Genomic DNA, 16,867 nt, shown 5'->3' with positions numbered 1-16,867 from the left:
AGAAAGAACCCGAGTTACCTTTGTTTGACCCTACCAGAAGGGAACACCTCTTTCTCTTTTTATTTTACCTTTTTAAAGGAAATATTTTTTTTTTTTAAATGTGAGCCATACCAAGACAAGAAAGGATGTCTCACTTGATTCCCAAATGGAGAATCCTTCCAGAAAACCAGTTCCCTGTCGAGAACAGAATGAAGAGGAATGCATTAATTTTAAACTGACCTGATTTTTCTAACAGGCTTATGACTCCCTGTTTTTGAGGGTAGTTCACGAGTTGCCTGCTACATCAGAACAATCATCTTTCTACCTATCTCTCCTTTTAGTTTTACCCTTCCAAACTTGTGCATGCAGCTGGAAAAACTTGTATCCTAGTTAGCTCAGCCATGGCATCTTCAGAGAACTTTACTGAGGCTTTTACAAGATAAAGCTCCTCAAAAATGGTAGATGCAGCAGACAGCTGGTGTAACTCACCTAAGCACTGCTATGCTACCACCAGGTACGTAATTCTTGCAGGACTCAGAATTGCTAAACAGGAGCTTGCCACCTCCCAAAGGGTTCTAATATTTCATGGTAAATGTGCCACTAATAGCCTCTTTTAGAGAGATCAGTATGAGCAATCATCTAAATCTAGGTCTTGTTTTAAGGGAAATGCCTTTTTTTTTTTTTTTTTTTTTTTAAAAACCCAGCATATTTCTTGATTTCTCAGGGGAGCCAGCCCTTCTGCTTCTCTCAGTCAGCTTCCCACATTTCAAACATTGCTCTCAAACTGAGAAGTCTTAGGAGACAAAGCAAGGCGGCTGGTTATTCTAATGGCATTCAGTTAGGAATAAATAATGCAAAGGACTAAGTGAATATACTAATCTGTGCTGCCTGAGGTTGCGAAGGGACCTGACTCGAGCAAGAAAGTGTGAGGCCACAGGTGTAGACTCCTCTAGACACACATACTCAACTTGTTTGGCTGCTGCTTCCAAAACCCTGCAGGATAGTTTAGTTCTAAACTACTATGTATAAAGACTGAGTTGTTTTTTGTTTTGGGTTTTTTTTTCCAAAATAGCTACAAGTTACATATCACCAAATTACATGCAGAAATTTAACATATACTGGGAGTCAATACTGTAGTCTCACATCAAGCTAATCAAGACTAAGAACAAAGTTTCAGAGCCTATTAGAGTGTCCACTTATGCCACGGTCTGACAGTGCTTTGTAAAGCTTCAAAGCAAGCTGCTTTTTTTTTTTTTTTTTTTTTTTTTTTTTTTGAGTCAGGAAAATAAGCATAAGATTTCTGACAGGCTGCAAACAAGTGATCAAATAATACTTAACATGACAGAAAACTCTAGATTTTCCAAAACATTAAAATTCATCTTGAAATGAGAGAACTTAATGCTTTTACTTCTACGTGGCTATCAACTTGAGCCCAACAGAACAAATTGGAACCATATTTAAGTCTACTTTTTCCTGCTCGCTTTATAGCTTCCCCACACTTTACGCACATTACACATTCTCTCTCTTTCTCTCCAAGCAATGTGGTCTCTTTCTCCTTCTGGCATTCTGTAATTCTGCCAGCCAACCAGCTTTGCTTTTAATAAGTAGATCTGCCAACTTAAACACCAGTTTCCTAAGGCAATCAAATAATGAAACACACATGTATGTACTTGCATATAATCTGTCAAATGCCTCTCTAGCCCACTACAAACAATTTTTGCAATTAGGGGTTTTCATAGGAGCATGCATTCATACACTCTTGGTTTTCAAAGATCAAATGCCATGGTTCTTTGGAGTCCTGTGTCTTGTTTGTACATACAAACCCAATGACCCTGCAATTTCCATATCAGTATCTAGAAGATATGAAATATGAAAAACCTAAAAATAAAAAAGTTGTGCAGACAACTTCACATGGAATAAGCATATACTTCAATTTCTCCAACTTGGCTTAGAGGTCTGGTGCAAGATAGCACAGATTCCTCCATTGCAAAACACTCTTCGCATGTTTCTAGTGTTAATGAATAATGATTCCAGGTGTCAAGAGTATTTTTCATATCTCCCCTATTACTCATTATCTTCCACACTGAAGCTGCCTTGATTTCCACTTTCTAAACTAGTATTTCCCAAAATAGAAATCTAATGTATGATGCTAGTAAGAGTAATCCAGGAAAAAACTTTGTCTGTCACACTGGGATGAAGTTGCACTGCCACACTTCTTGATTAAATAAAGTTGCAGTTTACAGCATGGCAGAATAAAGATGGTAGCAAAAGCATCTTACAAGTAAGCAAGTTACTGATTGGTATTATAAAACTAAAATCAGGTTTCAAGGACTGCAATTTACTACATAACTGGTCATCATTTCTAAAAATTCATGCACTGTTTCTGTGAACCACAACTTTCATATAGTGAAAAAAACAAAATTACTAGAGATTCATCATAAAAACATAAAGCAAAAAGGTACTTAAAATGTGCATGCCCCTGATATGCATATTTCTATTACAAGACATGCTTTACATGTACAACAAAGCACCAAAATCTTGAAACTTTAAATTCTCAGAATCAGGAAACAAGTGAGACAACACTAAATTATGTCAACACATCTGTTCAATCTGTGCACTCACATTTTAATAATTCTTTTGCTTTTGAGGCTTATATTTGGATTCCAGCTGGTGAAGCTGGACGATGCAGGCAGAGGTATGCCAGGAAGATTTGTTCTGCAAGGAATCATCTCGGACACCCGGTACTCAGTAACTGAAGCCAGCCATGCAGTGAGCAGATGGTACTTGCTCCTTGTGACAAATAAAGCCTTACACTGTCAAACCTAATGCAGTTCTAGTTCCTGGGTTTAGTTATCTCAATGAACATTTAAGTGTTAGAGTTAAGAGTTAATTTAAAAGTTCTGTCCACAGATTCAGATTTTCGAAATGTTTTTCCACATGACCTCCCTATTACGAAGAGATTAACCTTAAAACCTTAAACTATATTAAAATGGTAGGTTGTGTTGTTTTGGTTTTTGGTTTTTTTTAATTGTCTTTTGGGGCTACCTCATTCCTCACAGGAATCATGATGCTGCCTTTGCTCACAACAGTGTCCTGAAGATGACTTAATATTTATGAAGCTCTACGAAGCTGTTATCAGCAACATCACTGGAAAGAGCCAATGAAGAAATCTGTTTCCAGAGAGGAGTCTGAATGCTGTGAAGAAAAGGTGGCTTAAGACCACAAACTAAACAACCAGAATGAAGCAATTCTCATTCAGTGAAGACTTCAACAATGAACAAAGCAGGAAAATGGGTCAGGTGACTATGTAATTTAAAACCGTATCATACTGCATACACTACAAGAAGGTATAACTACATGTACAAACACAAGTTTTAAATGCATAGTTTTGCAATCTTAACATTTTGCTACTATATTATGTAATTCACTGTATATATGCACATGCATCACAGTAATAAAACTCTGTATTTATAATTTGTATTTATTGTTGTTACAATAACAGAATATACAGTTAAAACTGTCACCATATCATTTTCTCACTTATAAGAAATCCTCGTTACCATCACACTAGTTACCCAAACAGGCAGCCCCAAGAAAAAAAAAAACAGCCTTGACAAAGTATCTAGCAGCATGGAAAAAATTTTTCATATGCATTAGTGAAGATGACTGAATACAATGGAAGAAAATAACTTGATGAAAATAATCTCTATACTGTCATCACCAAATAAAATTAAATCTGGCCCCCCTCAAATTAAGACATTTCTACTACTAAAGTTGCAATTCTTACTATATAATGGACACACAAATGGCTAAAAAGCTAAATCATCTACATTAAGTATGTACTAAAGGGAGGAGTCTGGACTGATTAGAAACATGCTTTAAATCATCTAGAAGTTATGAGCTCAATACAGGAATTACCAAGTTAAATTCCATGCCCTGCTTTAGCGCAGGAGCTCAGATGAGATGATCGTAATGGTGTTTCCCTTCCATGTCTTCAAAATCCGTGAAAGGACAGTCAGATACCGTTGTTCTTTACATCAGTGCTTATCATGTAGTATTTCATGCACATTCATATTATATGCAATTTAGTATACTGGAATCTCTTCAGAACAGAGCTAGCTTAATTATAGCATTTGTGCTCCGAACCCTAAAAGGCAATGGGAATTTTGCCCGAGAGAAATGAGAGTAACTGTGGGATTTGTCCCAATGCTGCTAAACCTTGACTATAGGTCTGATCCTGTTCCTTCTGAAGTCAAAATGGGTTTTGCCACCAATTTAAGGGAAAGTAGAATAGAAGCCTGCTGCTTCTTGTATGAACAAGTCTTTTAAGTAAACAAGAAAAAACAAACACCTATGTATACATGTATAATATTTACAAGAACATCCATACTTTAAAATAATCTTATTTTTAGTTTGCATCCAAAGGTATTTTGAATAAAACATTTTAATACTCTGTTTAGAAGAGAGCAGCTCACATTAACAAGCATGGGCACGTTCCATCTAAACTAACAGACAGTTTACCACAGTATTTGATTGACTGGCTATTTAGATCAAATAGACAATAAAAAGCAAAAAAAACCCCACAACCCAAAACATTCTCATCTTATTGGTGTGTTCTTACTGTGTCATAATAAAACCCTAGATATTTGTCTTACAGGAAACATCTGGAGAAAAAGCATAACAGTTGGTAACTGTCTTCCCCTTTTTTGCTAAACTGTACATGCAACTCAAAGTCCTGTATCTTAAATCACTGGGGAAGGCACCTCCAGCCCACTATCCTTTTCAGTGCAAGTTTTAATATCAGAGATATAAGAGACTTAACTATCACTACGAGACTAGCACAGTCCAAAGCAATGATTAGTATTACATACAACAGACAAGCGCCAAATGTTCCTCTAGCAGACAATCAGAACTCTCCCAAAAGCCGGAAGGCAGTTCAAAAGAAGCAAGACTTCATGTTAGTCGCTCTGTAGTAAACATTGTTAAACCAGTGATTTACTATAACCCCCCAAAAAGTGTCCTGATAATAATGAGATTGTGGAAATATCTCATTTTACATATGAGGCTGCAGCTCACACAGACTAACAGAAGGGTTTTGGAGCTGTCAGCATTAAGTTTGAACCCAAGAGGAAGTTAGAAAAAACATGAAAGCGGTGGGAAATGCACACTAATTTTTAACCAACGGTAAGAAATTATAAATACAGCAGAGCAAAGAATTCAAACATTCATCCCTCTGTGCCCTTGAGGACCCCTGAGTGAACAGAGGTCCTTTATTTCCAGATATTTGATGTGAAGTTTTTGCTACTTGCTATTTTGAATATGAGTTCCTTAACACTTTCTCTATTGACCAGGCCAGATTGCGAGGACCACTAAATCTTTATTCTCAGAACTGGCTTACACTGGAACAAAAGGCCTCCCTAAATCTTTCTCTCCATAAGAAGATTGCTTATGTAGGTTAACAAGTAGCTATGCTATTCTAGCTTCAGAACAATTGAGTAGATTTAGATTGGCAAGAATCTATTCTAAATTATACTCAAACATCTGTATAGATTCGACTCCAAAGTACCCAAAATAACTTGTTTCAAAATATCAAGGGATGACATTTTCTGACGTTTCTCTCAAGGGAAAGGCTATATTGCAAAAAGTGCAATAAATATGAAACAAAAGAATGAAAGACCATATTACAGTAAGAGGCACAAAGCAATCAAGCCTGGTCAGCCAAGAACATCCTGTTTTAGAGGAGCTCTCAAAGGGCACCAACCCCTCGCAGAAGACCCACGCGTCATCCCGCACAGACAGCACTGGAGCCTGCGCTCAGTGAAGACAGGAAGACCACGGGAGCAGAACACACCTCGCTGCATCCCACAGTACCCTGGTGCCTCATAGCCCTTTGCAGACCAAGGCAGGTCAGGTGCCCCTCAAGCATGTGCCATTCAACTAGGAGGAAAGCAGGAAATCATGGAGGGCTTTGCCATTGCCTCTGTCTCTCCTCACCTGTGCCAAGCAGCCATGTTTTGGCAAGGAGACAATTCAAGGCTAAATTCATAAACACAACAGACATTTTTGCTTCTCCATCCAAGCGCAGCACATGAAAAATTGTGAATTAGCAACAGAGGACTGGAATGTGCAGTCACAGGGTTAAACACCATGTGAAAGTAGGAAAAGGACTGCAAAACTTTGCCCTTAACTACTTATTTCTGGATAGAAAGATAACAAAACCAGACACAGCTGTGCAGCCTTATCTATCACTGCACATAATTAGTTGTTTCTTTCATTAATTCCCTAATTTAAGCACTTTGGTCTACCTCCAGCCAAAAACAGCTTAGGAAGAGGGCTCGGAAACTAAAAGGTAACCTCACAAACTAAAAGCCCTCCCCTTGAGACAGACTGCTGGAGAAACCATAACATGCTTTGAAACATGGGTCTGCAGTGTTTGGTACCATTTAAAAGTTTCTTTGCCAAGAATAATCCTCCATGCTCATCAGCTACCTAAAAAATCTTGTCCAAGTGGGATAAGGCAACCTGGGAAGAAATCAGTGACAGCACTTAAGTTTTTTCTCCTACCCCAACAAAAAAAAAAAAAAAAAAAAAAAATTCACTGTTATATCTGTAAACAAGATATACAAAACTCATGCAGCCATGCCTCCTGGGAGGTACATTCCCTCCTTGGACTACAGATCTCACATTGCGCTAATCTCCCTTCCTAGCCTGTGAGCAGAAGGCTACAGCACAGGAGTGCTCAGACATCCAACAAATCCAATCCCACAGAAGAGAAAGAGCAGGTAAGAGACCCCTGAGTTACACCTATCTGATGTGTTAACTGGAATAGTTTGACTTCTGGCCAATATCTTTACATTCTTAAGTGTGCATGTTTTTTAGAAGGAAGCATCAAAACTTTAAAGGAAAGCAGAGTTAGCTTTAAGTCTGGTTTTCCAACATACAGTAACTCAATTTAAAATAAAAAAATAAAAAAAAAAGGGGGGGGGAGAAATCAGCCTAGTCTAGGCCTTGCTTATTTACTGAAAAATTACAATAGCTACTCAAGAGCTTCTGGAAGCTGGGTGGAGCCCAGATCAGAAAGAGTCCAGAGCTGGACCAGACAGACCAGAAGTAACTGCCCTTCCTTTGGCAGGTCTGCCTTCTGCAGGAACATCCTCCCATCCCAGACACTACTGAGTGATCTGCCAGCACAGATGGAAACTGGCATGTTCAGACCTGCCAAGGTTAGATCTCACTTCTTGCCCTCAACATCCACAATCTCTAGTGGAGAAACTAATCTCAGACATTAACCTCTGGGAAATGCTCTAACATAGCAAGTGATGCCAAACATATACAAACAGATCCAGTAGATTATACAAGCAAATTGTCTGACAGCTAACTGAACTGTTAAAGACCTTTTTCATCATTCATGCCATAGTTTACACAGTAGTTCTGAAGTACAAGATAGTCTTAAAAGATATTTTTAAAGTGTACAAGCCATATGCAATTACATCTTTCCCTAGCTCAGGGCAGTAGCATGTTTTTGAAACTCTGTCCTGAGGATTTTTGATTATAGATCTTTATTACCTGAAAAGCTGTCAGCCTAAATATTATTTTTAAATGCTGTCTTACATGCAAACTGTTTTATAAAATGGATCAACATGTGAAAAAGAATAGTGTTTGGGTGCTATTCTTATGGACTGTTGCATACAACATTCATAAAAAATTGAACAAAAAGTAGTCAAGTTAGTACAAAAAGTTACACCTGATAACACTTTACCAAAAGACTTTAGGCAATGTCCAAGGATGCATGCATTTCTATAACAAAGTGCAAAAAGATGTAATACATAACAAAAAAGCAAAAAAAAAATCTTCTATTAATGAACACACAAAATAGGATTGTATTTTAGACATACATTTTGCTGAAAGCATGAATAGAAGTTAGCAAGTATTAACCACAGTTATTACTTTTTTTTTTTAAAGCTTAAAATTCTCTTTAAATTCTCATAAGTACCTAGATTCTCACCAAAGTATTCTCAGGACTTAAAATCCTTCTCCAGTTGAAATAAATATTTCTTTAAAATTCTGTATGAATGACCCTTGTCATTCTTAGCTATGAAAATAAAGCAGTTCTTTGTATTCTAGCCTTCAGATTGTTTTCATGGATGTTCATCATGGAAAGCAGCTTTGGAGCAAGACACAGATGTTAAAGAGTGCACAGCCAGCTGTAGTTACACCACCTGTGTTCTTTCACACAAGAAAATCTGGATGTGTATATGGCATTACACAACTAATTAAGTGGGCACAGTTATTTGCTCTGAGTTCAGAATGATCCATTCTTGGCAAATACTTAGCACCATGTGTTGCTGAAACTCACAAACTAAATGTTATCATATGCAAATCTAAGTAAGAACTATTTGTTAACCAGCGGGATTTTTTTTTTCCAGATGTTCCTGGATCACAGCTACAGGAACAGATCAAGACGATTCCAAGGGAGAGGAGCAGGCTACTTCACCTTTGCCTTGCTTTAAATCTGCCCCAGGAGCATTCATGTCAGCAGGAGGTATTAAAAGGCTGAACCAGTATTACAGAAGGCTAAAGAAAGGTAAGCAAAGTCACTCAACATAATACCACTGTTGTAACTATAGAAAGGCATATTAAAATTGGTACAATACAAAAGAGACAAATATTTCTTATAGCATCAAAATAGTAGTGTTTTCTTCTTTCAGTTTCTTAAAGCAAAATGTGTGAGGAAAGGCTGTATTTTTTTTTTTTAAGACTAATTGATACAGCTGGGGAAAAATGCATTTCAGCCACACAAGCCTTTTCAGGTCTGAGATCATCCTTGAGAATCAAAAGGAGGTTCTGTGTGTGCCCCAAGTAATATATTTTTCCCAGAAATATCAATTGGTCAATTAAAATATTCTTCTCAAAAGTTCTCTCTCACCTTTAATCTTATCCCATCACGATTAAAACACAACATAGAAGATACTGGTTTTGAAGCTTCTTCCTCTTCTACCAGCAGGTGGGGCCACACATCAACCATGAACTTGCCCACGTCCACTGTTACTGTGCAATTTGAAGTAGTATTTGCAAGCATAGCCCTGTGCTCTCTGTGGTGCTTACAAACACTTTTTTAGTTATCATCACCCTGATCTTACCACTGTGAAAAAAATGCTCTGCCTTACTTTAATGCAGCTTGCAAAATCTTTGTTTTCATTAGCGATAAAGCAGGTGGTGAGAACTTTGTTTTCATATGCACACGCTAATCTGGCAGTTAGAAATTTGCCTCATACACCAAGAAATATGACCACGAGTAGCTGGCGAGGCTCTTTGGCAGGAACCTGCCCCATTTCTCATTGCAAGTCAAAAGCAACCGACTTGTAAAGTTCACAACTGCAGGGCAGTTCTGACAACTCCAGCAGGACGAAGGCTTACGCTCAAACTGAGCTTTTTAGAATGAACCCAAGGGCTCTGGCTTGAACAGCAAATACATTTACCAAATGAAATAGTGACTCATCACTTCACTCCGTAATTCCCTTTTTCCATTTGCCTAAATCAGGAGAGATGATGACTGTTTTCTTCCCAACTGAGGCTCCAGGCTCGCTGCATTCCATTCACTCTTATGTCCCCTACTTTACAAATGTAAATAATTTTCAGAAACGCAATCTCTCTACTGGCTTTATAGCAAAATTAAAGAAACAAATCCTACAGCACATTCAGTTCAAGCATGCACAAATGGTTTTCTGCTCTCCATCAGTTTGGATCTTTGTCAAACATTGCATAACCTGGTCTTTGAAAGGAAAGAGTTTCCAAATGTTCTGTGTCATTATCTTTGTCTAATTTGCTGATCTGTATCTGTTCTAAGAGAAAAGTGTAAAGAAAGTTTTGTTTTAGTTTTTGTTTGTGGGGGTTTTTTTGTTTTAGTTTTTGTTTGTGGGGGTTTTTTTGTTTTGTTTTTTTTAAAGAAATCTATGTTATAGTTTCATTATGAGAAGGGAGAGCTTTGGATTTTTAGGCTCTAAACCAGCTGAAACGGTACAAAGTGTCAACATACACAACCCTTTTAAGTTACACAGGAAGTTGCAGGAAGCTCCAAAACATCAAAACAGACAGATTATTCATATAAAGTTCTGGTCTGCCTTCTGCAATCCGACCTTCATTTCAAAGTGGGAATTTAGCATTCCAAGTTAAATCAGAAAGTATTTCTGTCAATGAATCAAAGCTTTATGCTCCAAAGTCTGCTTAAGATCAGCCTTCACAAACCAGGTAGAAAAACAATACTGTATGAACCAACTCTAAAAGTATGCAGCTGTATGAGCTGAATCAAAGTTCACAAAACTCATCTGGACTAAAGACACTTTTCATTTTCAAAAGGAGTTGGGCGAGACAGGGCTAAGTGAGAGGAACCAGCCCTACGTAGCTCCAATTTAAAAAAGAAAGCATTTCAAGACAAAAAAAAAAAGTAAAAGAATTTTTCATATCAAGTCTTTACAGCTTCACATAAACTTCAGATGTCTAGTGGAGGGCATAAAGATGACCCTGTGCTGGGTCTCCACCGTTGCAAGTACCTTGACCCCTCCAGTGGCAGCCAGTCACCCTTGCTTGGTGGAAGAAGTAACCTGGGGAAAAAGGCAGGTTGGGGCAGCGAGAGCCTTGCACCAGCAACAGGAATTAAATCTGCCTTGCCATAGCTCTGACCTGCACCAGGCCTGAAACTGAAAGGTGCTAGAGACTTCCTGGGGCTCTTGTATCCCCTTTATTTTCGTATCTTTTCAGATGCAATTAAAAAAAGCCCCACAATCTCAGACTAAATCTACTATTTCATTGACAAAGGTAAGGGGAAGACAGACAAAATGCAACAGTCCTAAAATTTCATTCAAAGAGCCCCAGTTCTGGTCTTGACCAATGGTTCTAGAAATTTAAATGGGTCATTGATAAAATAAAAATCTGGGGAAAGATTTGACCCAAGTGTTGTAATAAATAAATGAATATTTTAATGGAATTTGAGACCACCAGCAGTTTTGTTTTCAAATTAGCTTTTAATATTTAAAAAGAGCTCCCTATTTATAAGTAAGACTGTGATTGCATAAGACACTGGCCTGATGAACAACTTTGCCCGTGTCACTGGCCTCATTGACTGCAAAGTCTGTTCAGATGCCTATGACTATTTGTGTATGAGTACCTGCAGCATCGTGCCTAAATATTGCAAATTTGATCTAATACAAAAGAATCCGGACACTGATGAGCAAGTGATCAAGCTTAACAAGGCCGGGGGAAAAAAAAAAAAAACACATTCAGAATAAATAATTAAGTATTTAAGATTATTTAAATGATTAGAAAGAATTTTAAAGAAAAAAAAAATCTAATTCTGTTGAGGGAGGTCTAATCCCTGATCCTAGGGCATTACTGAAGGTGCCTAGCCTTTTACATGAAACTCTAAATCTTTAATTCAAAAGGAGTTATGGGAACTTTTTTTTTTTTTAAATCAGAAAAATACATGGTGTATTGGGTTTGCGTGGCAAGGTTTTGGTAGTGGGGGGGGCCTATAGGGGTGGCTTCTGTGAGAAACTGCTAGAAGCTTCCCCTATGTCCGATAAAGTTAATGCTAGCGGGTTCCAAGACGGACCCGCCGCTTGCCAAGGCCGAGCCAATCAGTAACAGTGGTAGCGCCTCTGTGATAACATATTTAAGAAAAGCAAAAAAAGTTACAGGGGGTGGGAGTTGCAGCCAGAGAGAGCGGAGTGAGAAGATGTGAGAGAAACAACTCCGCAGACACCAAGGTCAGTGAAGAAGGAGGGGGAGGAGGTGCTCCAGGCACCAGAGCAGAGAGAGAGATTCCCCTGCAGCCCGTGGTGAAGACCATGGTGAGGCAGGCTGTCCCCCTGCAGCCCATGGAGGTCCACGGTGGAGCAGATATCCACCTGCAGCCCGTGGAGGACCCCACGCCGGAGCAGGTGGATGCCTGAAGGACGCTGTGACCCCGTGGGAAGCCCGTGCTGGAGCAGGCTCCTGGCAGGACCTACGGACCCGTGGCCCCATGGAGAGAGGAGCCCAGGCTGGAGCAGGTTGGCTGGCAGGACTTGTGACCCCGCGGGGGACCCATGCTGGAGCAGTTTGTTCCTGAAGGACTGCACCCTGTGGATGGGACCCACGCTGGAGCAGTTCGTGAAGAACTGTAGCCCGTGGGAAGGACTCACGTTGGAGAAGTTCGTGAAGGACTGTCTCCCGTGGAAGGGACCCCACGCTGGAGCAGGGGAAGAGTGTGAGGAGTCCTCCCCCTGAGGAGGAAGGAGCGGCAGAAACAACGTGTGATGAACTGACCCAAACCCCCATTCCCCGTCCCCCTGCGCCGCTCGGGGGGGAGGAGGTAGAGAAAATAAGGAGTAAAGTTAAGCCTGGGAAGAAGGGAGGGGTGGGGGGAAGGTGTTTTAAGATTTAGTTTTATTTCTCATTATCCTGCTCTGATTTGACTAGCAATAAATTAAACTAATTTTTTCCCCAAGTCGAGTCTGTTTTGCCCGTGACGGTAATTGGTGAGTGATCTCCCTGTCCTTATCTCGACCTTACGAGCCTTTCATTTTATTTTCTCCCCCTGTCCAGTTGAGGAGGGGGAGTGATAGAGCGGCTTTGGTGGGCACCTGGCATCTGGCCAGGGTCAACCCGCTACACATGGCTGGATTGCAAGCCGATTCTTAAATATTTTGGAGCATGGCAGGATCATGTGTGCAGACTTTGAGATTAAGATTCCCAGTTAAAATTAGCACATTTTCTTGTTTCAAATCCCCAGTCCCAAACTATTAAAAATAAACACATTATATGTAAATAGTACTCTGTCTAGAGGCAATAAACTTCAGTTTAGAAGTGATCTAGTCACTAAGGCTTGGGGCACTGTCTCATCCCAAAGAAGCAGAAAAGCCTACATTTAAACAGAGCCCCCCAAACCTGCAGCAGAATTTCAGAGTAACTCCCAGCAGCCAAAACTCCCATAAATGTGTTACGAACACAGTCCCAGGGCAGGCTCGGAAACTGCAAGATTAAAACCAGGACTTTTCAGCACAGCGCTGTGGCCAGCTCACAGCATGGAGTTGTGAACAGGGGTATCAAACAAGTGGGAGTACACAGACCAAGCAAGTTATAAAGCACTACTTTAAGTTTAAAGCAATAAATGCATCAAAGCCTCGGATGGCGGTTACTTCACCACAGCATGCATAAATGCAGAATCAGATTTTCTTTCCACCTTCTGCCTCTCAAAATGACCTACCAGTGTTGAGGTGTCTATCCAAAGAGCCATGTTTATTCTGCAGTTACATATGATGGAGACAACCATCTCCGCAGGTAGGTTAAGAAAAAAGCCAATGTTACCTGATCAGCACACATTAATATCCAAATCAAGGAATTATCAAAGAGTAGTGTTTCCTTTCAAAAGCAAATACCCCATTTTCAGAATTAATCTAATGAGAAACCGTGAGACTTGAGTGACTAGAGGCTGAAGAGTTCAAGGACTTAAGAAATAGGGACAGTATAACCTAAAATGCCACTACACCTCCATCTGCCCCCACCTTCATTCTAACAACGATATATACCTAGACATTACATGCTTGCAAGCAATTCTTGAGTGCTTAAGGATATTGCTATGTAAAACAGTTCAGGTCTACTCTTTATTAAGCCCTCACCAACCTAGAAATGCTTCTGCCAGGTTTCCACTTGGTTGCCACATACAATTTTCTACATTTTCATTCTTATCTTCTTTGATTATCGGCACAGCAGAATATAAACTCCTAGGCAAAGTGGGATGGAAGCTGATAAACTGATACCACAACTTCACAAGTGATGCTGCAAACATTTCTATGGAGGCAGAGGGTGATGATACTATCTAGGACTATGGTGTCACTTTGAGAATCAGGATCACATACTACAACTTGTATTTCCTACGGCTAGAAATACTGAGAATTTAAGAAGTATTAGATGTTGAAGCAATATAAGCCATTCTAGACATTTGAGAAGTGAAAGACCAATGTAAAAATCTATCCTAAGATAGACTTGGCTTGTTGATATGTAAAACCCAAATATCTGAATGTCAGTAGGTAAAGCAAACAAATCACTTTGAGGAAGGTTTGGTTTTGCTTTGGTTTTTTGTTTTTGTTTGTTTGGGGTTTTTTAACCTAAAGCTTTTCCAATTCTTAAGACACTTTCTTCTATTAACAGAAGAGTTCTCATCAAAATCTGAGTTCTGTCCAACATACTGTCGCAAATGTAGGTTAGAAAGCAACTTATGTTTAAACAAAAAAAGATATTTCCTTTGTTTAAAAGTGCTATTTTTTTCTACTGCATGCCCTACCCCAAAACAAAGTTAAATCTGAATTTCTCTATTATCATTCCATTGTTCATTTTTAAATGCCTGCTCTTACTTTTAATGCCACATGTAAACCTCCATGATAAAGTATATATTTTTTTGCTGTTAGCAAGAGATTTATGATAGGAATATACTGTTTATTTGGAATTCGTATTGTCGGATTCACCAAGAAGTTTCTCAATAGTGAGTTTGATGAACCACAGAGGGAAACACTTCCATCAGCTTCTTAGAAACCTAAAATAAATGCTACCCTGCTCATTCTCCATTTAAGTCTTTACAGTTGTGAATTATAAGCATACTTCCCAACCTGTGAGATGTACCTCACAGTAAGGCACCACAGAGACCAGTAACTGAGACAAAGCACATGAAATTACAAAGTGTATGAGCTAAATATTATGAAGTAGAAACAGTTCTTAATTGACTGAAGTGAGGCATGCACTAAAAAAGCTGACCAGCATGTATTATATACGTAGATGTATGGTCATGCAAGTCTATGAAACAAAAATACCTGAAAAGTGAGGGACACACACAAGTCTTCTGAGAACAGTACTAACCTTGTTGCTCACTCTCTGCTTCAACTTTTGCAGGACTTGGTGCTACAGGAAGGGGTCGAAGAGGACGAGGCTTCGGAGTTGGGGGAGATATTTTTTTTCTTCCAATGTACTCTACATAAGTTCCTGGGAAATCCCCCCTCTCCCCTGTGGTTTCATTAAAGCCATTTAACCAACCAATTTCCTCAGGCTTTGCTTCTTCCCCTTCACTGAATCCAAGTGCTAGTAAGGTACCTTTATTCACAGTTAATATATCTCCTAAGTGCAAGTCAATGTCGTCTTCTCGCTCTTTTTTGTAGTCATATAAAGCTCTGTATCGATATCCTTCAGCACTCATCTTGGCAAACGATTTAACGTTCAAAAGTGTTATTAAACAGTATCAAAATGCAATTGTCCAGTTATATTTTTATGTACAGATAGATTCAAGATGTATTAAATGGGATAATAAAAGTGTCAATAGCAACGTCTAAGTAATAAAATCCACCAGAGAATCAAAAAGCACCAGGATCTGTCATTTCACTGCTGATGTTTTTACTGATGTATTTATTCTGAGTCAATGATTGTTGCAGAAGAATGTGTTCCACTTCTTCTATGTCTAGCAATATTCTTCCAATTAGTTCCTTTTCTGAGCTTGCTGGCACTTCTGGGTCTCCATACTCAAGTTCAGCTGATTCTTATAGCTGGTCACACCTTCTTCAGATGTACTTGCCATAGATTGCCCATGTACCTTAAATATTCTGCCACGGAACTCTGCATACATGCTCTTCCTGGAAAGAGAAGAAAAAACTGGTGAAGTACTTTCAAATTCTCTTGATGCTTGTGAACTTGGGATTCCACTTATGACTTAAGCTTTCTGCAACCCTGGCAGAGGTCATGTGTCCCACAAAAGAGCCCTAAATAACAATAAAAAGCGACCTCACAAAAAAAAAAAACCCTCTGTCAGCTAATGCTTGCGTTTTTATAAAGGATATATGTCTAATAACTTGAACTGAATTTGCATCCCTGCAGTATGAGGCATGCTGCTATACATTCCCTGCTTCCTTCTCTGTGGCTTATGGCTACTGAAGTCTCAGAGTGAGAGGGCTAAGCCCTCAAGGTATCCCTGTAGTGCAGTACCTAACCTGGCAGCAAGAGTTTACATGTTATCTCCCTGAAGACACACAGCTACAACCCTTCCCCACAAGAGGTCTGCCAGGACAGAGGAGCAGCTCACTGTAATTAGCGCTGACACTCACCATTGGGGTATTCAATCGCCTGCTGTTTATGCAGAGGGTGAGGATGGGCAACAACCTCCAGCCCAAAACCTATATGCCCAAAACCTACTGGAGGGAGGGGTCTTTTCATAATCTGCAGGAGAACCAAAGAGTCCAAAAATGCTTTTACTTGACAGATACCATATTTCTGTTTTCTTAAAAAGAGGGGCTTCCCCACTCCCCCATCTTCCAGATGTTTTTTAATGTGTTTATGGTATAATTAGAAAAACAATCAGTAACTGAAACAGGCATAACCAGACCACCTAAGCAGCACTAGCAGGAGAAAAGTATCAGGGTATATGATTAAATTATGCTAAAGGCAGAGACTACAGGCCTAAACATTTAACTCAAGGTTGCCTGACCATAAAGTAAAAAGTAAAAATATGATTTAAAAAAAAAAAAAAATTAGAGAACAGTAGCTTAAAGACATACAGAACAGTGAAAGTTTTCTAAACATTATTTCAACTGTTACTCATTTTCATCTACTTAAAAAGACAAGCACAATCATAACTTGAAATGCTACACTGGAAACCAGAAAGTGCTAACTACTCAGAGTTGCATTGAAACTCCTAAACAACAGCTGAATAAAACACCTGAGTAGGCTATGTAATACCAGTAGGTAAAATATTGACTGCATACTTAGTGCCACAGAAAGCTGAATTTTTTGAGCAACACTCCCTTTTACATTGTAAAAGGACACCAGTAGACAGGGCTGGAATAAGAAACCTCTGACAGCTCTTTTCCATTTT

The 16,867-nt window shown here is 39.2% G+C and overlaps 1 protein-coding gene across 1 annotated transcript in view; it reads right to left on the bottom strand.

Moving 5' to 3' along the window:
• The window catches only part of LOC127027915 (phosphatidylinositol 3-kinase regulatory subunit alpha-like), a 48,275-nt gene extending 33,056 nt beyond the window's left edge, over nucleotides 1-15,219 (bottom strand). The window contains exon 1 of the mRNA XM_050913772.1: nucleotides 14,869-15,219. Within this exon, the coding sequence (XP_050769729.1) occupies nucleotides 14,869-15,202 (334 nt within the window). The 5' untranslated portion in view covers nucleotides 15,203-15,219. The remainder of the gene's footprint in view (nucleotides 1-14,868) is intronic.
• Between the last annotated feature and the right edge of the window lie 1,648 nt (nucleotides 15,220-16,867).

The sequence above is a fragment of the Gymnogyps californianus genome, unplaced genomic scaffold, assembly GCF_018139145.2.
Source record: "Gymnogyps californianus isolate 813 unplaced genomic scaffold, ASM1813914v2 HiC_scaffold_106, whole genome shotgun sequence".
In the NCBI taxonomy this organism is placed as follows: Eukaryota; Metazoa; Chordata; class Aves; order Accipitriformes; family Cathartidae; genus Gymnogyps; species Gymnogyps californianus.
Note: the sequence above shows the minus strand (reverse complement) of the source record. Positions and strands in the feature narration are given on the sequence as shown.